Below are 23,537 nucleotides of genomic sequence, written 5' to 3'. Positions count from 1 at the left end.
ATAACTGCAGAATAAAACACTTTTCTGCTGGGGAGGAAAAGGAAAATGAGTTTGAGGGGGTTCAAAGCATAAGGATCACCTCCCATCCTGCTCTCCCCCTGGATTTTGGGGAGTGGCTTTCATTCAAAGGGCACAGCAGAGCTTCCCTCAGGTTTCACCAAAATAAAGTTTTGGGCTCCAGCTGGAGTCCTTGTCATGGCCCCTGCTCTGCACTCCTCCTTCAGCTCCATCCCTCAGGAAAAGCCTTTCTCCTCTACAGCTCTGTCTGCAATTTCTGAGTTTCTTCAGCTGACACTCCTTCTCAATTTCAACAAAAAAATTGCTCCTCTCTTCACCCAGAGAGCATCTCAGCCTCCACACGAGCCAGCAAAAGCCAGTGAAACACCATGGGAAAATAATAAAAAAAACCCAAACAAACAATAAAATTAATTAAAATTTTTCATTAATGCTTTTCAACTCCAACAAGCTTTTAAGAAGCCACACTTTCAAGCATGAAAAGAAATTACTGAAATAACTGCAATTTCACTTTTTAAAACAGTGTGTTTTTAAATTTTTTAAAAATATATTTTGATCAACAAAACCCCTTTTTACTTAAAACAAGGATTGGCTTTCACTCCTTTTTGATCCTTAATGAGACAGAAATGCTTTGGGGGTTTGGGTAGTTGCATAAATTTTACGTAATGTGGTTGGCTTGGGGTTGGTTTTTTCTTTCTTAAAGGTCAGTCAATCAAAAAAACACCCCTCATTTATCTGTAATTTGCAATTATGGAGTCAGAGCCTCCCATTCCCTGGGAATGCCCCCCTGTTGACCCTTGGATGAGGAGTGCTGCTTGGGTCCCTTCCAGGGAAATTGTGGGACTGAGACTCTGACCAATTTCACTGGGCCGAGGTCTTGGAACAGCTCCAAGCCTGTGTCTCAAATGGGAAAGGCTGGCACACAAAAAATAAAAATAATAAGAAAAGAAAGAAAAAAAATAGAGGAACACACCCAATTCTGCAATATTGCACATTAAAAAAGCCTGCCTTGCAGGTCCTGCTGATATTTCTGCTCCCAGTGTGTGAACTATTAATATTTAGTATCTGTGACTCACTGATATTTACTTGGGGAGGTATTTTTATAAGGTTTGAGTGTTGTCTGGATGCAGGAGCTAACGGAGGCTCCCGTTGTGGATGCCCAGGGAGCCCTCCCTGAACAAACTTTTCTGGTCACTGTTCAAACTGGGCTGCTGGGCTCTTTTGGGGCCCTGACCCTGCGAGGCTGAGCCCTGAGGCTGGCAGGGATGGCCCTGCTGGGACACAGCTAATTTTAAACCTGGATCCCAGGGCAAAGGAAAAACCTGGATTTTACTGGCAAAACTGTCCCAGCCGGACGCTGGGCTCAGATTACGGGAAGAGCACACACTCAATCCCTTTTTTGGGTACTTGGCTTGAATTTTATCTGAAGTCATGGATTGTATAAGGGAAGAGCAGAGACTTCACACAACTCTCTCCTGCGTCAGTGCAGGACACCCGGGGCGTGTCGGGAGCCAGGACATTGCTCTGGCTGCCCTGGAGGGCTCCAGACCCTGGCAGGGGCTCAGAGACCTTGGCACAGAGTCAAACACACCTGAGCCTTGGATTTTAGCCATGGAAACAATTCCCAACTTTGTGTGAGGAGTTACAAGCCACAAGGGTTTGAGTAGAATGACAGGGAATTTGGCACAGGGTGAAAAAGTAGAATTTTGGGGATTTAGAGTGGGGCTTCAAGAGACAAGATGGAGGAATCTGGGCCTGTCCTGTCCTTCTCCTTCTTGCCCTCCATCTCCTGCTGTGATGGTGGCACTTCTGGACTGGTTTAGAGCAGAGACAGACTGTCTGACAAAGGTGACAGGTATTGGGAAATTATTGTAAATAAAGTAAAGGTAGATCTTAGTATAAAAAGCCAACACTGCCCCAAGGGCAGGGGCTGTGCCACAGCCCAACCTGCTGGACAGAGCTCAGCAGGACAGAGAAAGAATGGAATGGATAAGAGAAAATAAACAACCTTGAAAAGCAGAGCTGAGGAATCTCCACTTCTTCAGTCACAGGGCTGGGAGAAAAGAGACTTTCTAACACCTCAGGAGCCATTCCAGCACAAAACCCGAGAGGGGCAGGGGGACCCTCCACTCCAAGCCCCCCGTTGTGCCACACGGTGCCCAAGCCAGGGGGACAGGGCTTGACCACTTTTCCAGTAACTCTCCTTAAAAGTGCATCACAAGCATTTTCTGGAACTGCATCCAGAGCTGTCCACAACATCAACTAGAGCTGGCTCCCAAAGTCCTTTTCTTGGTCTAGACGTGAATTTTTGGAGCTCATGAAAACTTGGGTGTTTTCATAATTTTATGGCTCTCATTAAAACGGCCAGTGTCCAAACAAGTCCCCATTTAGTGCTTTGGATTTGCAGAGATCATTGTTTGCTGATAATGAAGCTGTTCCCAAGGAGAGCATTGTCCAGCCCTGGGCTGCTCAGCTGCCTCCATCTGTTTTGCTGCAAGCTTTTGGGACAGCCTGACATCCCTGGTGTCTTTGGAAAGGCACTCGCTGCCTGCTGAGCTGGCCAGCTGCCCTCAGACGCCTGACATGGTTTCATGACTCTGCAGATGAGAACATTTCCATGGTCTGCCTCTCCCCACCCAGAGCCTGTCCTCAGATGGTGCTGCACGCCTGGCACGGGGAGGAGATGCCAGTTCTGGCTCAGTGACACCCCCAGGGGATGCCTAAATCACCCCTTCCTTGCCAGCACTTCTGGAGGGTTGTCCCCACTATTTCATCTCAGACACAACAGCCACGGGTCTACCTGCAGCTCTACCTCAGAATTCATCTGTCTGCCAAAAGACCTAAAAAAAAAAAAAAAAAAACCAACCCAAAGAACCTGAACAACAAAGACTTAAAAGAACAATGACTATTTTTTTATCATGACTGCCATGACACTGCACACCTTTATCTACACTTCTTCTGCCAGGTCATCTCTGTCTGTATCACTCGTGGGAAAATGACAGTCCCTGCTTGTGCACCATCCTGGTCCAAACAGAGGATAACCTGTCCCACATGAAATTTTCCCTTTAGCTTGGAAAATTATAGGAAAATGAAAATGTTTCCTTTAACTAGGAAAATTATAGGGAAAAAACTCCTGGGAGGATCACCAAGACATTTTCTAGTCCATCCTCCACTCAAAGCAGGATCTCATTTTAGGAGCTGCCAACCAGAATAATCTCAAAATCCTGGACTGGTGGCTTGAAAAGAGCACACAAATAATCTGCTCCAGTGAGAACCCTTACCAATGCTCTTGGTGCTTCCTACCACATTTTAAGGCCATCCCTTCCCAGTGGAGTTTCTTTGGGCATGAAGAACCCTCTCTCCCTTTGTTGTACCTTTACACACTTCAGGCATCCTCTTCCTCACCTTTTCCATCCTCAGAGATCTCTCCTGCTTTCTCAGGAGTTGTTTTGGCTCTCAGGTCTCTCTTTCTTTCCTCCTGGACTTCCCAGAGTGGCATGAACATTTTCCAGGCAGTAGCAGGACAAACCCAGACAATGTCATATTGCACCAGAGACCTGAACAGAGGAGGAAAAGCTGGAAGGTTTCTCACCTGTCCTGCTGATCCTTTCACACCTGACATGGCTTTTATCTCCTTGGCCATAATGTGATGGTTTTGACTCTTTATCTCAGTTGGGCTGAGTTGTTCTTTGCTGGTTGGTCCCCATCCTTGATTATTCCTTGTACTCTTCCCTTCCAAGTGTCTTCTGATTTTTCAGCCTGTTTCTTCCAGCACAGGCACTGATGCACTTTTGGAGCTCCCTGCATTGACATAAACAATATTTTCATCACCAACACATCAAGTAAGATGCTATAAATACCCCTGCCTCCTACAGCCAATCTCTGTTGGGTTTTACTCTCTTTTTTTCAAACTTCCAAAGCCTGCTCAGCTGGTGCAGAGGAACTTAGGCTGCTTTTGAGATTTGTTTCTGACAAACTTGTCCTCTGGCCCCTGGGTTTAGCTCATAGGTGGTATTTTCTCAGCTTCCACATGTGCAAAAGACAGATGTGCAGAAAAAAACCTTGAGGCAGCTACTAAATAAAAACTTTAGGTATCAGTCAAGCACTCCTCAGGACAGTTGTACGTGTTGGCCGGTCCCCCCTTGGGGTCACAGTCACCCACAGGAGCCCAAACCTGACAGACTCAGCCCTCCTAGGACACCCCAAAGCTCTGGTTTATTTTGCTCCCTTCTTCTTTCTGCTCTCATGTTCCACCTGTGCCTCCTGACTTTTCACCCTCTATAAATATCCCTGCACTCCTCCTGACACTGAATGTCCCTGCCATGTGCTGGGCTGTGCAGTGGCCGAGGGACACTGTGGACAGCCCTCCCCTGGGTGAGGAGCAGAGGGAGCAGCATAAGGCAGACCTTGTCTGTTGACTTAACTCCCTACCCCAATTTTAACCACCGTCAACAAGACACAAGGGTGGTTTCTGTTTACACTGAGGCTTCTCTACGCTGCTCTCTCCACACCCTGAAGTGGCATAAATGCCTCCTAAGTGCCTTAAAGTAGGTCCTTGGTGTAAATGAGAGCCAACCCCATCGTTTGCAAAATGGCTTTGAAAACATTGGGGGCGCACCCTATAAATGACTGTGGGTTTTTGGAAGGACACCCACCCCCAGGCATGCCCGGGCTATACATAGGCTCTGATGAGCTCAGCACGGGCTGAGGAGCAGCCAGCAGAAGGCAAAACAACCAGCAACAAGATCTTTGTGCTTGAAGCAGCAAGCAGAGAGAGCCTGGCTGCTTGCTGATCCCCAAGGATTCCCAGCAATGTGGGAATATCAGATCTGCCACCCTCGCCCAGCTCCATGGGAGTTTATCTTTCCTTTCCCCTCCACTTCCTTCAACCTGCCAATCTTTATGCTTTCTCAACTAAAACAGAACCTGGATCCCACCCCAGCTGGGAAAAAAAAGAATTAATATTTCTCCTAGTTGTGTGTTTTCCCCTGAGCCTTCCCTTACCTGGTTTTCATACCTGTTGTGCAGGAAGCAGGCACAGCTCTGTTTGCCACGCTGCTCTCACTTGTGATAACACCAATTTCTGCTGGACAAGCAGAAGACAAAGACCAGGGCTCGAGCAGGAGGAGACAAAACCACAGACAGTGTCAAAGGATGGCAAGCTGACCCAGAGGATGGGTTAGGTTCAGCCTTAAATTCTGAGTGTTTTGCTCTCTAGGCCAACCAGGACCTAAATTTTACCACAGAACTCACAGAATCATAGAATGGATTTAGTTGGAAGGCACCTTAAATACCATCAGGTTCCAAATCACTGAGTGGGGCATTTTGTAGCACCAACAAATCAGATATAAAACAAATGTTGCCATTAATGGGATGCTCCAGGCAGCCTCACAATGACCAACAGCCTGAATTCCCCTCTCTGCTTACCTTGAATTCCTGAATTCCCCTTTCTGCTTACCTTGAAGCTCTGCTTAGGAAAATCTTCCCAAATATTTTCAGCAAAGGAGATATTTTTGCAGCAGTAAGAATGGGGGAAGGAAAGCACAAAGTAAATTCCAATGGGCAGTTTGGGATTGCAGAGCATGCAGGAGCCATGAAACTTGCCTCTGACTGAAATCACTGGCAGGGCAATAATGAGGTTATCTCATCAGTCCTAGGCTGGGATTTACAGGGAAATACTCTTCAACCAGAACTGCACCAGCCCAGCCCTGAAGTAAAGCAAACATCTCTGGATTTGACATTCATCCTCTTGTATAGGTAATGAAAAACACAAATCTCATCCCTGGTCAATCAGGACCCCATCCCATGGCCCAGCCCACATTTCTGGTCAAAACCCATCTGCTGCTCATTGTCTGGAGGGTGAGTTATGAACTTCCCTGTGTTGCTCCTTTAACCAAATGGGGTTGGATTACCAGGAAAAATCTTGGTTTGATTTGTGGTGCTGTCAGCAAGGATGAGCCTGGAGAAAATTTCAAAGGGAATTGCAAAATCTGAATACTTTTCCTTTCAAACAAGGAGGGTACAATTCACACCAGCCTGCTCAGGTGGGGAGGAGTTCACCTTGCTTGTGTTTTGCAGCACTAAATCATCAAACACCATTTCCCACCCATTAATCTAATTCAGGGATTCAAAGACAGGCAGTGATTTTCCCTTACTCTCAGTATGTTTCACTAAGGATACCTCTTATTTTTGATGCCTGGGTACTGGGCAGTTTATTTGTTTGTGGAACAGGCTTTTCACATCCCAGACTCATTTGGAGTCTCCAGGGGACACTCTAGTCCCCAGGATTATTCCCAAATAGCTCTCCTAAACACCAACCCAACTCTGGCTGAGCATTAAAGACAAGGAAAGCATTCATTCCGGGAAGGTTTTATTTCACAAATAATTCAGAAATCAAAAGAAAATGGAAGGGTAGGGAGGAAAAGATATTTTACAATTCTGTATTTAGACCAAAACAAAAATTAAATCTAGTTTATAAACAACCACGGCCCCTTGGAAAACATGCAAAGGCACACAAAAATTTACAAGTAACTTTTATACATAGGAAGTAAAATACACCATTTTTCATAGAAAAAAAAGGAAAAGCAACTCTATGAACTGGCCCTAAATATTTAGGCTGCACAAGTGACAAACTGGAGCCTCCTCAACCAGCTGTTGGCTGGAAGTCTTAAAAATAAGGAATGAGTGGCCAAGGCCCCACCAGCACAGGCTCTGGGTTTCACCCTGGTTGTGTTTCCTGGAGATTGGGCTGAGCCAGGTGTTCTGCAATGACTGTGCCATTGCTTCCAACCCCCAAATTATTGGAAAAGAGCAACCAGGCAGCACCAGCTTTGGCTGCTCCTGGATGCTCCAGGTGCCTACAGATCTGCTGAGCTGGGGCTGAGGAGGAGAGGGCCTGGTGAGATACAGACGTGATGCATCTTTAAGCTGCACTGAAATATAGCAGGCTGAGAAATGTCTTGGTATCAGAAATAAAATCTGTCAATATTTGGCTAAAACACTGGTACTGTCCCACCTACTCATGAATAGCTAGCACACATGATTGCAAGTCATTGATAGGTCATGACTGCCTTGGAGGACCTGATCACCCCTAATTCTGGGGGAGGTATGTTTAAATTAATAGCACCCAGGACCTCGAAAAATATTTGTGTAGTAAAGTCACAATTTCTCTTTTGTACAACAAATACAAAAATAAACAGATACAGACTTAAATTATCATCGGTTTCTAAAAATCCAAACCAGTTGGCTGAAGATAAAAATACGCAATTGTAACTTGAATTAAGCATTTTAGGATATTTCTGTTGGAATAATAACCCTTCCCCTGTCCCCTTTCTGTCACCTAGGTACATCCCCAGCTGTTTGGATTTTTATGTGCTCTCAGTAATCCCCTGGGTTTTACTCCAAGAGCCCTCACAGTCCTTTCCATCACCTTCCATCCGTAATTTTCATGGATCCCACACAAGAGTCGAGGTGTTTTATGTGCTCCTGCAGTCCCCATGAACCTCTTGCTCTCTCCAATTCCATTCCCAGCCCATAAGGCCCAGGAGTCTGGGATTTGGTCCCAGATTCTTGCTGCAGTGTTGGATGGGCTGGAACCAGACCATGCTCACCCCAACGCTTCACAGCGGGCAGAAACGGGGGAGCTTCTCCTCACTGCCAACATCTCAAATGCTCCCAGCCAGCAGCTTCTCTAGGATATGTCCCAGCTGGTTTTAACATCAATTTATTTAGTAAGAAAAGGAAATGGTTCCGTTTTCCTATCTAAAGTCAATACTGTGCACCTCAGATGACAATACTACATAAACAAAGATGGCACGAAGGGTCACTGCTCTCTATCCGCCCCAAAAGTGGCTTTTCTGTGCAGCATTTTTGGAGACAAGTGAAAAGCAGCTCCAATTTCAGGTTTTACAAAAGGTTTCTTTCCAAATTCAGATTTTATGGAGAAATAAATCCCAGTGGTGGGACAAACTGAGTGATAAATGTCATTTAAATGTCATTTCCTTGCTGATTCCATGGTGTTTACAGAATTAAAGACTTTAATCTTATAAATGCTGATGCCTGTCTAGATTAAACCAAACATGTTCTGGGCCTAAGAGCAGCTGTGAAACATCTGCCAAACAGAGGGAAAAATTTTCCCATTTGTTATCCAATATCACAATTCAGTTATTGAACAGAAGGACTGCACATTTACAAAAACTGAAGAACCTCTGTTGTCTTTGTCTTCTCATGCCTGATGAAGTTACTGCGTGTGTGTGTGTATCAAAACCCCACCAGATTTGTGTTTAGACCAATCATAAAAATTCATTTCCAATGTGCAGCAGAGAATGTCCTTCTGCCTTGAAAAGGCAGCTCGTGCTGAGCCCTTCTCTTGGCTTTGAAATAAATTTGGGTGCTCGTCAAGACAAAAATATCAAAATATGGAATAGCATCATTACAACACCTTATGAGTTTTGCAAAACCCACCATGCTGGATATCAAATGCTCACAGGTACAGCGTTTGCACTGAAAATGGGGATGTGTTGGCTTCACAAACTGGACAGGAAAAATTAATCTACCCCAATTTGTGCTGCATCTTTAAAGTGTCTCAGAACTGCACACACCACAAGGAGCTTCACAAAGGGAAAGTGAACCTGTTTCCTACAGATGCAACCATTCCTAGCAGAAATAAGGTTAATTTTATCACTACTCAACTACTATAAAACAACCAGCACTGCTGTATAAACCAATACACTGCATTTAACTGAAGGTATGGCGTGGAGTATAGGATGAGATGTGCCAGCACAGGAGCCCCAATTCTCTGACTGCTCAGAGGTTGCCAGAATACCTGGGAGTGTTTGACCAGCAAACACCAAACCTGCTCTTTGGATGGTCTGGTGGCCTCATTTTCTACAGTGAGGATCTCTGCCACCGTTTTGCACCCTGCTCCAGGCCCACAAAACCTCAACTTTGGCTGCCAAGAACATCCCCAAACCCCATCACTCGAGGTGGCCAGCAGCCTGACACAGCAGCGCTGCTGCACGTCACCTCAGTGGGGAAACACCACTTTTTATGCTTTTTTGCACACAAACCACCCACCACACACAAAATCACTCTGTCAAAGCCCATCCTCTCCCCAGACAATGCAATTTTTCAATGAGTTTCTCATTTCGAAGTGTCCAGCGCCTGGGCAGCCGCTCACTCCCGAGTTTGCTCATCCTCACACCCATCCCAGAAGTTTCACACCCTAAAAACACCATCCAGGGCCAGGCTGAGATCCCTGAATCTGCTGCACATGGAGCCACCACCGTCCTGTGTAGCAACACCTCTGGCAAAACAAAACCTAGAACAGTTTATGGTCGCTGAATGCCCCTGGGGAAACAAAAAACACGAGACAAAAAGATACAACGCTGCACGGGTGCGATGAGATGCCAACAGCTGAGTCAGAACCTGGGGTCTTTTTTTGGGGTTTTTCTTTTTTTTTTCCCCTTTTCTTTTGGAATTCCCTGAAGGAGATCGGCAAGGGGGGTGCGGGCGGAGCTGATGCCGTTCAGAGGAGCTTTGGCGTCTCTGGAGATCAACAGAGAGCTCTCCCAAAGGAACCTGCACCTTCCCTGGGGGTTTTTTACTGCTTCACAGCAAAGATTCGGAAGGCGTTCCCATCTGAAGGGTTCTTCAAGCTGGAGACAAAGAAAAAAAGAAAACAACCATGGAATGAACCCAGTGAAGGCACCGCAGAACCCAAACAGGCAGCTCTGAATTTCTCCAATCTCTTCCCTACCAGGAGCAGGAGGAAGATAAAGGATGAAAAAGAAGCGGCACAAATCCAGGGTTGCACCTTTTTTTTTTTTTTTTAGGTTTTCAATCCAAATTTGTAGTGCTAATGCCAAAAAAAGGAGTTGGAAGACAACAGACTCAGTTACAGCCCTAGCTTTTATCCAAGGAACACTGTGCTCCCTTTTGCAGAGATTCAGGAATAAAGAGGAATATGTTTTCCTAAAAAACCTGCTGTCAAATAGGCTGGCAGATTCCCAGGGCCTGTCTGGCTTGGCTCCCAGTGCTGGGAGTAGGAATGGCCCCATCAGCTCATGCTAAATGACAATAAATATGGATATTCCTTTTCAACATGCAGAGGTGATCCCAGCTGCTCTGACCTGGAGCTGCTTGGGGTGGCTGTGTGCATGGGGAAAGGGGGTGTTTCTATTCCCAGGTCCTACAGCACTGAAAAAACCCAGGAAAAATACAAAATTTCATATCCCCACAAGACAAACATTGCAACAAGGGTGAGGACCCAGTAAAAAGATTTCTCCCACACCTGTTTGGGTGTGTATCTGTCTTTGCTCAAGGTTATTTCAGTGTCCTAAAGGGGGAGGGTTCACCTTAATCTTGGAAAAGCTGTTTCACTGCCTGGTGGATCTCGCAGCATGAGGCTGCTGCTTACTGCAGAGTGTAAATAAACTTTCCAAATGTTCAACCCCACTGTGAGAAGGTCTCTGGTTTCACCCCTCAGATCAGCACTGGCTGCTCACATTGCTCATCCCTGAGAGTGGTGGGATTTATTCTTAGCTAGGGCACAGCTGGCCATCCCAGTAAAAAGTTGTCTTTAGCTATAAAAGATAAGTGAAAGCAAGACTGAGATAAAAAAAAAATTTCAAAGGGACAGGAGGTTTTCCCCCTAAATCCAATTTATCCAATTGGAAAATGCTGACCCTGGTAATCTATATTAAAACCCCCATATTTAACAGCTATAGCTTTCCTGTCTTAGTCTGCTTTTATTTCTTGAGGTGCTCTAAAGCATTCTGGAATATCCACTGATAGAATAAAAGCAGCAAACTTGATAGAATTCCTTATGCTCTTTATCAAAGATCTGCACAGAGCTGAGTTAGCAGTGACCAAAACCCCCCTAACTGTGGGAAATTCTGTGCTTGTGAAGATAGCCCTGAGAAATCAGTGCCATCACACCAATATCTGAAAAAACACATAACAGGTTAAAAGTGAAGTCTCAAATTAGACAGGACTGGACGAGCTGGGACTGGATTGTTGTGATCTTGAGGAGGTGCAGGATTTTGGAGGCACAGATTTGCAATTGGTCACTGAAACCAGCATGGTTGGCCAAAGAGAAACTAGAAAAATACCTACAAGGGTGGCAAATTCATCTTCAAAAAGTGTTTGATCACGTCTCAAGAGGCTAATTTACTTATTTCAAAGAGAATAGACGATATGGATCAACAAATACAAATGAATCCCACCCCCCAGAATTGAACGGAAATCCAAATTACAAAACCCAAATCATGACCCGGGCTGAGAACTGAAAATACCTGTGCTGATCTGATGAGTTAAACACACAGCAAAATGTATTAACATGGACTTGGTGACAGAACCTAACAAGGTTTGCTTAACAGCATTTCACAGCAGCCTGAACTGGGGGAGGAAAGAGCAGGACAGCACGCTCCATTTGCTTGGCTGTCCCAACTCACAGTGACACTGGGAAGTCACTTCTTCCCAAGCCCATCGAGCTGATATCTGCTGACTTTGCCAGGCAGCTGAAAACACTGGGAAAGAAGAGGGAAGTACAAAGGAGGGAGATCCCACCTCTCTGACTGGACGCCGTTCTTTAAGGAGCCCACGTAGGTTTTCTTCTTTTCTACAGGCATCACGTCCACAAAGCCTCCTCTTTCATCTGAAATGACCCCTGCGTGCACTGCAGTTTTGCAGATACTGGAGCTCTGAAAAATATTTAATCGGTTTGACTTACACACTGTCTATATTTTATTTGTGAAGACTTATCAATTCCATCAACACCAAGAAAAATGGGGAATAGACAGAGAAACAGTTATGAAACAGTTTTGTCCCTCTTTTGGACAAACCAGGGACTAGATCTGGCAGGTATGTCATAATCCCTGGGTGAAAGGAGATCCACCATCAGCACAGAGGAGAAGCAGATTTTCCATCATTTGAGGTGGAGCTGCACCTGTGAGGTCATCATAGAATCATGGAATGGTTTGGGTGGGAAGGGACCTTAAAGCTCATCCAGTTCCACCCCTGCCATATGCAGAGACACCTTCCACTATCCCAGGTTGCTCCAAGCCCCATCAAACCTGGCCTTGGACATTCCAGGGATGGGGCAGCCACAGCTTCCCTGGAAAACCCATGCCAGGGCCTCCCCAGCCTCACAGGGAACAATTCCTTCCCAAGGTCCAGTCTAAAGCCACACATCTTCATCTTATCCAGGGCCAAGACTGAATTGAGGACAACTTTCCAGCCAGTGCCTCTTGGGACTGCACCAGAGAAACCTCTGAGGTGAAACTCTGTGCAGACCTCAGCAAAGGTTATTCACAAGTTGCTTGGAAAGTAAATGCTTCTCCTGAGTTGAGGTAAATGATCAGTGATTATCTGGGACAGCTCACATCCTTCTGTCTTTCCTAGAAAGAAGAGCTGCCTCCATTGACTGGTGTAGTTTTTGGATAGGTGTTACCCCATAAAACAACACCAAATGTGGAGGGAGATTACACTTCTGGAAAGAGCAAAGTTTCTCTGTTTTCCATCCCAGATGTGCAGAGTCAGAAGAGCTGGAGGAGCATAAACCAGCAACAACTGATGACTAAGCCTCCAGAGCATCCCAGAAAAGGGAGCAAAAGCTGGGAAGGCTGAGGGATGGTGTAAACTTGGCCATCAGCTCTCTGCAGGGTTTACACACAGCAAGCTGGAAGAACAGAAAGGAAAAACCAACTCTGCACTGCGAACTGCAGCAGGTGAAAATCCCAAGCCCAGAAATGCCCTGACTGCTCAAAATCCAAGTTCCACAAAAGCAGCGCCAAGTGCAACTGTTCCCCTTGTGTAAGTAGGATGCAGCCCATGCTGCCTCCCTGCCACAGCCATATATGGCAGCTCTTGTCCCCTATATATATATTTATCACTTTGGATGGCCTATCTCTTGGCAGCCCTCAGAGTTTTGAGTGCTAGTTTGGTATTTTGCTTCTATATATGGTCAATGGAGCAAGGGAATGCTGTGTTTGGAAGATATGCAGTGAATTTGCCCTAATATGTGGTGGGAAATCTATAAATCTAAAACTGGCTCATAAAACTAAACTGTCCTGGATCAATTTGCAGCACTCTCCACTGGGAGACATGCTGAACAATGTTCTTTTCAAAGCATTCCTGTTATTTTTTTTTCCAGGACTTGCTGTTCCGCCGCTCACTCAAAGCTCTGACCAACAGATTTACCCCAAACCTCCTCTTATCACTCTGTTGGATGACAGCCCTCTCATGTCCCAGGCCATGCTGTGCTTTGATTAATTAATTGCAGAGCTTTTGGAAGTTGAGATATTACAGGAATAGGGCCCTCCCTTCCAGGTCCAGGAGTACAGCAGCATGGACAATGCAAGTTTTCCATGGTGAAGCCCCTTGGGATGCTCTGAGACCAATTCCTGATGAAATGAGCCCCAGGGCACACACCATAAAATGACAGCACACTTTATAGTGGGTCATTAACAATGTTCTCTGACTATGAGCTTAATCACCCAGAATTTCCTCACTACTGTGACTGATTTAATCATTAAGTTCATATCTCCTGAGAGCTGGCTCCAGTTTGTCACCAGAGCAAACTCAGTTTGCTCTGGTGACAAACTCTTGCCTCTGTGCAGGCTGTCCATCCATCCATCCATCCATCCATCCATCCATCCATCCATCCATCCATCCATCCATCCCTCCATCCTCCTCCAAGCAACCACTGCACAACTCTGGATAAAACCTTATCTCAAACGTGGGGCAGTTGTTCTCTTTCCTGGCTCCACAGGGCTCCTGGGCAGGGATGGGGATGGGTTTCCCCTGCAGGATGCCAGGAGCCAGGCAGAGTGACAAATGACAGAGCCTCCTGGAAGCCAAAAGCTCTTTTACAACCTCCATGAAGATCCCTGGCTGTTCCCACAGCTCCAGGTTGGACAGGGCTTGGAGCACCCTGGTCTGTGGAAAATGTCCCTGCCCATAGCAGGGGAGAGAACTGGATGAGCTTTGAAGTCCCTTCCAACCCAAACCATTCCATGGCTCTATGATCATCCCAGAGCCAGGCCTGTCCACTTTTACCATTGCATATTTCTTGCCTTTTATTCATTTACCCCAAAACTCAAGTCTCCTCTACGCCCCTGTTCCACAGCCTTACTAATTTCCCTACTAACAAGTCCCTGAACTGCTTTTTAAAGCAAAGTGCAGACTGGAAATGGGGCTGAATGCTTCACTGTCCTTTAGATAGCTCCAGGTGCCACATTAACATGAAGTTGGCTTCCCAAGGCCCTCCCAGAAGACCAGCACTTGTCTCATCCAGCTCACTGCCTGCTTTAATTAATTATTCCTCAGCAGAGGGCTTGGGCTAATTCCCAGCACCCTGCACGGGCCTTTCTCCCTTTCCCCAAATTCTCCTTGTGTGTTGTGGTTATTTTTCTTCTTGACTTCCCATTCTGAGCATTCCCAGCATCCCACCTCTCCCTGTGCAGCACCATTCAGGGTCACCTCAAACTCTTTGTCTCACCTGCTTTGCCACCAACCTCAGTTCTTTCCTGCTGCCTGCACACCACCCTGCTAGCACAGCAGTCCAAAAAAAGGTTAACCAAACCCTTGAGGAAGTGGCCAAATACTTTTTTATTACTATTGCTTCTTGTTTTTCTCCCAAGCCACCATCCATGCCCCCGTTTATGAAACAATACCCAGGAGGGAGGGTAGGAAATGGGTTCATTAAAGGACACTAATCCTTTTGCGTCAGTGCAATGCCAGCCCGGGATGCTGCTCCTCTCCTAATTCCTTTGTAATCACAGGCCCTGTGCAGGGGTGATCTCAGGGAGGTTTGTCCTCTGTAAAAACCAGAAAACTATTTCCCATTTCCTGCAGGTGGGAGCATGCAGGAGGCAGGTACTGCAGGGAGGCAGCTGCTCCATGGATTTGCCTGTGAGCTAATCCAGGATAACCTGTTTGTGCAGCTCTTCCTTCAAAAAAAATGGTCTTGAGCAAAATTAAAAATAGTATGGTTTTGGGTTTTTTTTGAAATTGCTTTCAAAATTGCTTTTCCAAATTACTGTATGATTCCTGCAGGATGGATTTTCTCAGCAGTCTGCAAAGCTCCAGGGTGACCTGAAGCTGGGGGTCCACATTCTGCTGACTGCTTTCCCCAGGCTTTCTAAACCAGGATCCTACAGGCTACAGGGCAGGCAGGGAGCTGGCATTCCTGAACACAGCCCCCAGTGGAAAACAGAAAATGAGGAAAAAAAACCCAAAATAACCAGACACCCACAAATGGAAAAACATCTAGACCCAGTTTTTAGAGGCCTAATGGTAAGAGATTTCAAGAAGATGACTCTGACTAGTTTTAGCATCAAGTCTCTGCTCATCTCCACGAGCAAAGCTCAGAAAAACAAACCCATAAAACCAGCTCACACACTTTCTTCTTTCTTTCCACTGCTCTGAGCTCTACCCTGGCTGCTCAGAAGCTGTTCATCTCCCAGAAAGAGGAGGAAAGGGGAGAGAGGTCTTTTCCTGTCAACTCTGTCATGTGATAGGATGGAATAAAAGCCCTTTGGTGCTCACCTATAAATCCCAAAATTCTTTAAAGAAGTACAGCCATGATCTCACAGCCAGAGCCCAAAGGCTTGGGGAGGTTAAGGGCCGTGACCAAATCTCAAGGGCCATGACCAATTCTTTAGGAAGGAGCCAGTGCTGGACAGTAGAAGAGCTCACCAAACCCAGCTCAAGGGTTGTGGAGTGACACATCCAAGTCCTTCCGAATTAACCAGTGTCGGAGAGCAAAAGGGCTTCCCAAGCCTGCTGACCCCATCTTTCACCCCTTTTGCCTATCCCCACATGGAATAACCACGAGAGAGTTTGAATTTCTCCCCTGCAGCCCAGAGTGAGCCCAGCTGTGGGACAGGGCAGTCAGGGTGTGCGGGGAGAGGTCTGTACTCACATCGGCGTAAACGTTGGTGCCGAACACGGGCGCCCAGTACGACGGCTCGTCCTTGCAGTGGGCTGGGCAGTAAATCCTGGAAAACAAGGAATTCAGATTGATTCTCCAGAGAAGGCCTGCACAGGAAGGCCAGCTGCATTCCTGGGAGATTTCAAGTGCCTGCATCTGGTCTGCAGGTGGCAACAGTGAATTTGATTATTCGCTCCCCTCAGATGACATTTGGTCGCTGCTGCAGAACTGCAAATAGAGGGGTTTGGACCAGCAGAAGAGGGATTGGTCTTTTATGACCTTTTCAAAGGGCACTACCTGTGTTTTTGCTCAATTCTGTGCACATAAATCTCTGCATGTGTTTGTGCCCCTCTGCCCTGTCACTTACTCCTGCACAGTTTCCAGAACAAGCTTCTTCCGTGTTCTGAGGTGGAAAGGAAAACCACATCCAAAACCCAGCAAATGCAGAAGCAAAGAGACAAAGAGTGTGCAGTGGCACGCTCACACATGAGAGTGTGCTGGGACAGGATTGTGCAGCCTGGCTGATGGGTTACTGAAGCCATCCAAAAACAAAGTGAATTTTCTACAGTGATGCCAAGAAAAGCATGGTGGCGGGAGGAAACGCCATTCCCAACCCCCTCCTCCAGTTCAACCAGTATGATCAGCTCTTCTCCCAGCAGCCCTCAAATTCAGGGCCCTCAGCACCTCTGTTAAGCTGCCCCTCCTTTAGGACAGAGGTTTTAAACCCAACAGAATTGTGTTACCTTGGGCAGTGGCTCGCTGGCTTTTTGAAGTGGCAGAGTTCAGCTACTGTGGTGTAACAATCCAGAGTCTGTGCTGCCAAGAGAAATGTGGAAAGGCAAATTATCAGACCCAAAAGCTCAGGCTGCTGCAGAAAACACAAGTCAGAGCCGCACGATGCATTTGGTGGGACCCTTGTCCAGCTGGGAGCACCAGGAGTAAAGCTGCTCCAGCAGCAGGATCCCAGGATGGGGCTGGCCAGCTCTCCAGCAGGAATCCTGCAGCCACAATACAGTGTGGCCTTAAAAAGGTCACAGCTCTCAGAAGAGACAAGCAGCTGATCCACAACACATGGGTTTGTTACAGCTCCAGATGTGGAGCCAAAATATCCTGACACCTACAGCTCTCCCTGAGAGGGGCTCAGGTGGATCTCATCAAAAGGATTGTTCTGCACAGGAGGAATTTTTCAAAGATATTCAGAAAGTGGGAATTGTTTAAAAAGCAGAGCAGTGTTTATTTATATGCCCATCAGAAATGCGATGACTAAAACTAATTTAGTTAAAAACTAATTTAAAAACTAATTTCCCATGTATTGTGTTTTTTGTTACATTGCTGCACTAGGACATTAGCCACTATTTATTTTTTTCAGTTTTTGTAAAGGTTGACACTTGACTGAGGCTCTCAAAGATGGATGGCTCAACTCCCACCCCTTCTCTATCAGCAGCTGCAGTCTGGGCCCCACCATGATCCATCAGCAGGAGATGCTGCTGGAATTGGCCCATTTTCACCTCTTTCTCTTCCTTCCTCTTAGATGGCCCCAGGAAAATGAGGTGGGTGGTGGTGGACTTGCCCAGGGTGGGTGGGCAGTCACTCAAAGGTTCTGACCACCCTAGACCACCACTCCAGGGTTTGGTGGTGGCACAGAACCATTTGACACAACCACTGAAAACTAAAAGGAGCCCTGAAAGGAATGATGTTTTCAAGTACCCCATAAAACCCCAGCAACAATATTTTTTTTTTCCCCCCTCAACATTTAAAACTTACTTGTGACTTTGGAAACCATGAATGCATTCGAAGGTTTACTTTTCCTGTGAAACAAGCAAACAAAAACCAAATTATTAAAAAGAAAAATAAGCAGAGCAGAAATTTTGGACCACTGTGCCTCCATGAAAGCAAGAATGACTGAACATCTGCTTGTATTTCAAGGTAACACCAACAGGTTTTGGTGAGGGCAGTACCTGAATGACTCCACACCATTCCTGGTGGACTTCACAAAAGCAGGTGTCCTCCCTTTCCTGGTGATATCCACCAGCCCTCCTTTGTTGTCCAGGATTCCATAGTGGATTGCAGCACGACATATGCTGGAGGACTGACAAGAGATAAATAGATGGGCTGTGACATGAGTCCAATAAATCTCATGCACAGAGCAACGCTGCCCAAGTGCTGCGTGAAAAACAGAGGAGAAATGAAACCACCACCAGAGCACCAAGTGGAAAATAAGCTGAGTACACTCCTTTGGAATCTGGTTGTTAAATCTTCCTCTCCCAATACAGATTCTTTTATTACTATTATTTTAAGCACTGCCTGGTTGAATGGCAAGATTTTTTTTTTTTTTTTAAATAACAAAACCATACATTTAAATACAATTTAGAGGAAAAGCAGTGTTGGAAGTGAGCGACCAGCCTGAAATATTTCCAGTTCTCGAGAAAATATTCAAACCCAAAATATTTCTGCTGACGCCACTTGGAGGGGTTGGATGTCTGCAGTCACAGAATTTCCAGGGCAGAGACACATCAGGGCTGATGCAGTCACGCACCAACAGTTGGAACAGGGAAAGAAAACCTGATTTTACCCAAAAAACCCCTTTTATCTTCCAGCTTCCCTCACCCCAAAAAGTAGTTTCGATGGGAAAATGGTGCTATGTTTTATTTATAATTATCTTACTAATTTAAGATCAAGCAAATCAGCCCAAAATATTATTTAGTTACAAAATTTAGGTGTTTTTTATATAAAGTTTCTGTTCAGAAGACAGGAGCAAAGAGATCTTTGTAGGAGCTGCCTGTTGGTGCTCATCCCTCACTTTCCATGGGTGTCCACATTAAGGACAATTCCTGACAAAATCCCATCTGGAACCACTTTGCCTTCCCAGAATCTGTCCCTTTTTTCAACAGCAAGATGAGGAAAATGCAGATAATCTTTATTAGCACCATTTTTCAGCCCCACAACTGGAGAGTCTGAAAAGCCAAAGAATGGCTGGCATTTCCCATTTCTGTCATCCCCACTGACTCCCACAAATTACACCCAGCAGCTATTCAAAGGTACTTACACTTTCATAATAAAATGTTCCAAAGATCTTTCCCTTACTGTACAAGCAGCCAGCTGGGCACAAATACCTAGTAAAGATATTTATCTTTGAGGGTGGCGAAAAACAATTCAAGAAAAACAGACTTTGACTCTATTTCACTTAATAGTCATTCCATTCATTTCACGTAGTTCTCCTGTTTTAAAAACAAGATTGCAAAATAGCTACTTTTTTAAAACAGTTGCTCCACCCTCCTTAAGAGCCCGACCAATATTTAGGTTCTGTGGATTTGGTTTTTCTCCAAGTGATAAACTGTCCTGTTCTCTGCAGAAACCTTAAGCAGAAGTTCTGGACTGGCTGGGAGGGGACAAGCCATGAATTATTGGTCTGCCTCGGGCAGCAGTGGAATGCATGAAAAAGGCTCGAAAAATGACTCTGCTGAAATGTATTAAATTAGTTTGGACACCTGAAACTGTGGGTCATCATGGCTGAATAAAATGATCCAAATCACCTTATTGCCAGGCTTGGCTGAAGGCTTGAATTAGGAGAAATTTAGGGGATTTTTTTGTTGGGTTTTGGGGTTTTTCCTAAGGAGATCCACCTAGAGAGTCACAAAAAATACATAGTGCAACCTATCCTATGTTTGCAAGAACTGAATAATATTTAGCCATAAAAAGTAAATATTTATTTACTTTTCCCCTCAGCACTCCAAGAAGTTTCAACAAAACCCTACCTGTTGCACGTTGAGCCTCTGCACTTGTCTCTCATCTTGGTTTCACAGGTAATGACTTGTGCTGGGGAGGAAAAAAAAAAAAATCAAATAAATACATTTTTTAAGAAGGAAATTGCTCAGCCTGTTGTTGAGCTACAGAAATGAGCGAGCTCCACACATCCTTCCTGGAGGTCTTTGGTGCATCAAGATAAAATCGGATTTTCTCCAGCCTGGAGCAGTTGGTGCCTCTTTAGCCCTTCACCTGAGACAGGTGTCTTTGGAATATTAGCAAGGAAGATGCAGCTGACAGCTGAAGGCTTTGATTTACAGCCCCAGGTCTGCTCTCATTCTCCTTGTAATTACAGACTCTCCAGATGCTGGCTGATAAACCTGAAAAGGGCCCACTGGCATGCCCCACCTTGTTTTCTCAATAAGTGTCTTTTAATTAACAGAGGTTGGAAAACAGCTCAGGAAGCACCAGCAGCTCCACAAACAACTTCAGAAATATTCCCCAGCAAGAAATCAAGAGGATACAAGCCATAAACCCCAGAAAACTTGTGAAGAAGGGTAAGTGCTGAGTGTAGAGTTTTTTAAAGGTGAAATAAAATCAATATTTCCTAAATGTATTACTGATTGAGGGGACTTTTGGTACATTGATATTTTATTGAGGTCAGGAGGACCTGGTCTGCTGGAGTCAGTCAGAGGAGGCCACAGAGATGCTCTGAGAGCTGGAGCCAGGCTGGGACACCTGGGGGTGCTCACCTGGAGAGGAGAAGCTCCAGGAAGAGCTCAGAGCCCTTCCAGGGTCTAAAGGGGCTCCAGGAGAGCTGGACAGGGACTGGGGACAAGGATGGAGGGACAGGACACAGGGAATGGCTCCCACTGCCAGAGGACAGGGAGGGATGGGACATTGGGAATTGGGAATTGTTCCCTGGGAGGGTGGGGAGGGGCTGGGATGAATTCCCAGAGCTGCTGGGGCTGCCCCTGGATCCCTGGAAGTGCCCAAGGCCAGGGACTGGGAGCACCCTGGGACAGTGGAAGGTGTCCCTGCCATGGCAGGGGGTGGGACTGGATGAGCTTTAAGGTCCCTTCCAAACCATTGTGGGATTCTATGAAATGACTGAAACAAGCACAGAACTTTTGCAGTTTGATGTGCAGAAGGTACAGGTTGTTTCTTAGAGCTTTGCTCACCACTTCTAGCAGCTTTCTGCACAGCTGAAATGCTCACACAGTGAATTTTCACACAGATCACCTTTCCTCCTCTCAAACATCCTCCCAGTTTCTTTGTCCCTGAGCCCCCTCATCACTTCCCACACCTTTTCCCACTGAGGTGCTCCAAAACCCAAAGGAGCTGAAAAAGAGAGAGGCTGTGTCTTACTCATGTAGGATTCTGGGCTGATTTTCTTGGCCTTGATGGTTTTGCTGGGTTTGTTTTCTGGAAGGTGGAACTGCACCGGCTTCTGCTCCGCCACCTGCGGGATCTCCACCTCGTTGGTCTCATCTGTCTCAGCAATGATGGGATCTTTATAACGGTGATCTTGGCAGAAGAGGGGATTCAAAACAATCACAGTGTGCTCACAATGGTGGGCAAGTCAGGTTCATGTTTAGTGGGGATGATTTAGTTGGACAAGGATTTGCTTTTAAACAGCTGGGAGATCAGGAATGCCCATTGGAGGCAGCACGGGGCTATGGCCAGGACACTCCTCCCCTGCTCCTCTGCACATGAAGCAGCATTCACAGCATCTCACAGTAAAGATTTGAAGGGATCCCCACTAATTAGTGAAAAAAGTGCTCATATTCCTTCCTAATTAGTGAAAAAAGTGCTCATATTCCTTCCTCTGTTTCCCACCGAGCTCTTCCCTCTGGAGGAAAACACAGATTTGCTGAAGGGCTCATATTCCATCAGGGCATCCCCTGCTGCAGCCCACCTGCACCCTGGGGTCCTCCTTCAAACCCCACAAGATAACAAATGAGAAATGCATGGTGGCAGCAAAACAAGCCTCAGCTTTGGGCAAGTCTCCAGGGAATGTCCCTGTTTCCAAAGAGCTCAGTTCTCTGGGAAGCAAAACACTTGGGAGGAGAGAAATGGCCCCAGGAGATCCTGGATGCTGGGGTTGGCACTGCTGCTGGAGGGCTCACCCTAATAATGTTTTATCCCATTGGCCTCCCTTCCAAAAACACTCCACAGGTCAGGGAAAACCTTTCAGGATCCTCCTCCTCTCCTCCAAGGGACATGAATCGCTAGGTTCATTTTGCATCCCTGAAAACCAACCCTTGAATCCCCCTGAAAGGTGGAGAGGGAGGCAAAGGCTCCACCTGTGGCTCCCAAAGGTGCAGAGCAGGCAGCCAAGCTCTGCCCACCCAGGATTCCTCTGCCAAGCCCTGGAGAACATTCCCTAACCCAGCAAACCCTCCCAGGAGGGGATCGCTCCTGCCCGCAGCCTGCCAGCACTCAAACCCCCCTGCAGCTCCCGGGCCAAACCCAGGGGAGCTCAGAGCTGCTTCTCCCCAGCCAAGCTCTCTGTTTTCCCCAGGAAAACCTGCTGAATCCCAGCTCCAGATTTCCAGCAGCTCAGGGATTCTTGCTTTCAGTGGCTGACAATTTCCCACGTTTCCCAATATCAGAATATTGAGGATGGCTAATTAGGAGGGGCATGAAGCTGTGGCTGGCCCCAATGAGAAGATTCCAGATGTTTGCTCCAGCCTTGCCCCCCACCCCAGAGGTGCCCCAGGCCCCCAGCAGGTACCTTGGTAGCAGAGGTTGTTCTGGCAGCTCCCCCCATAGCTCGGCGGGCACTCGGAGCAGGGACGGCCGGTCTTGTACGGAGCTTCTCCAATCCAGTTGCCCCTGGGAGAAATGAGCACCCATCAGACACCCTTCCAAACCTCCAAAACCAGAAACACCTAGAACAACTAAATAAAGACTAAACCACCAGCCGTGTAGGGAAGGTGTTCCTCCTTGTTCCATCTCTAAAATGACATTTTTTAGGGGTTCGCCTGAATCGTGTGCCATATTGCTTTTATATTACATTCCAATATCAACAGCAGGGTCTAATGTAAACAGAAATAAATCACTGGATTGCTGCATTTTGCTGAAGAAACTGCCCAGAAACAACAGCCCGTTTTGGCCTTCTGTCCTGCAGGTTTTAGGGGACGAGGTGGTTGAAGGAGCTGGAGTTAAGCTGTGCCTATAAACTCCTGGGTTATGCTCTTTCAGCTGTCTCCACCTATGAGGCTACATGAGGACAATGTGCACCGGTGCCAGAGAGAAAAGATTAAGCAGAAACTGCAGAAGCAGAGTGTTTTTCCACCCAGCAGCTCTGAATGGATGACGTGTAAATCGCCCAGCCTGCTGCGGGGACTCTGTGGGAGCTGCTGTTATCCCTGGGGAGGAGCAGGTTGGTAAATCCCCCCAAACCAGGAGCAAAATGTGCTCATCTGACGTGGGGAGAGGGGCTTAGAGAACCCACCCAGAGAGCTCTGCCTGGGACACGGCAGCTGCAGCCCCACACTTCTTTTTCCTTTGCATTATCCTGCACTGTGATCCCCTGAAGTCAGGTGCTCCCCAAGCCACTCACTTTGCATACAGCTATTTCCCTATTTTGTTTTGTTTTGAAGTTTTAAATTGCCAAGGGCTTGGAGTGGGAATGTTTCTCCTATTAGCCATTAAACCAGAAAATCTTAACTGTCCTTGCCAGGTAGTAAACTTCTCCTGGATGTAGTAGGCAAGAAATATGATTTTCATTTTGAAATTCAATCAAACCGTCGAGCTAGTGAAATCTTGACTGCTGCAGTTATTTCAGGGTTTTTTTGGCATTCACCACCACCCCATCCCTTCCCACCCTGTGACAGCA

General features: G+C 46.4%; 1 protein-coding gene across 1 annotated transcript in view; it reads right to left on the bottom strand.

Moving 5' to 3' along the window:
• Window positions 1-6,368: 6,368 nt before the first annotated feature.
• The window catches only part of CRISPLD2 (cysteine rich secretory protein LCCL domain containing 2), a 30,516-nt gene continuing 13,347 nt past the window's right edge, over window positions 6,369-23,537 (bottom strand). Inside the window, exons 6-15 of the mRNA XM_059857444.1 lie at window positions 22,431-22,531; window positions 21,062-21,220; window positions 19,705-19,765; window positions 18,996-19,062; window positions 17,908-18,038; window positions 17,714-17,757; window positions 16,693-16,765; window positions 15,941-16,016; window positions 11,584-11,717; window positions 6,369-9,671 (exon numbers count right to left, since the gene is read on the bottom strand). Coding sequence (XP_059713427.1) covers window positions 9,617-9,671; window positions 11,584-11,717; window positions 15,941-16,016; window positions 16,693-16,765; window positions 17,714-17,757; window positions 17,908-18,038; window positions 18,996-19,062; window positions 19,705-19,765; window positions 21,062-21,220; window positions 22,431-22,531 — 901 coding nt within the window. The 3' untranslated portion in view covers window positions 6,369-9,616. The remainder of the gene's footprint in view (window positions 9,672-11,583; window positions 11,718-15,940; window positions 16,017-16,692; window positions 16,766-17,713; window positions 17,758-17,907; window positions 18,039-18,995; window positions 19,063-19,704; window positions 19,766-21,061; window positions 21,221-22,430; window positions 22,532-23,537) is intronic.

Source organism: Haemorhous mexicanus, chromosome 12, assembly GCF_027477595.1.
Source record: "Haemorhous mexicanus isolate bHaeMex1 chromosome 12, bHaeMex1.pri, whole genome shotgun sequence".
Lineage (NCBI taxonomy): Eukaryota > Metazoa > Chordata > Aves > Passeriformes > Fringillidae > Haemorhous > Haemorhous mexicanus.
The sequence above is the reverse complement of the archived record's forward strand: the minus strand, read 5'-3'. Positions and strand labels throughout refer to the sequence as shown.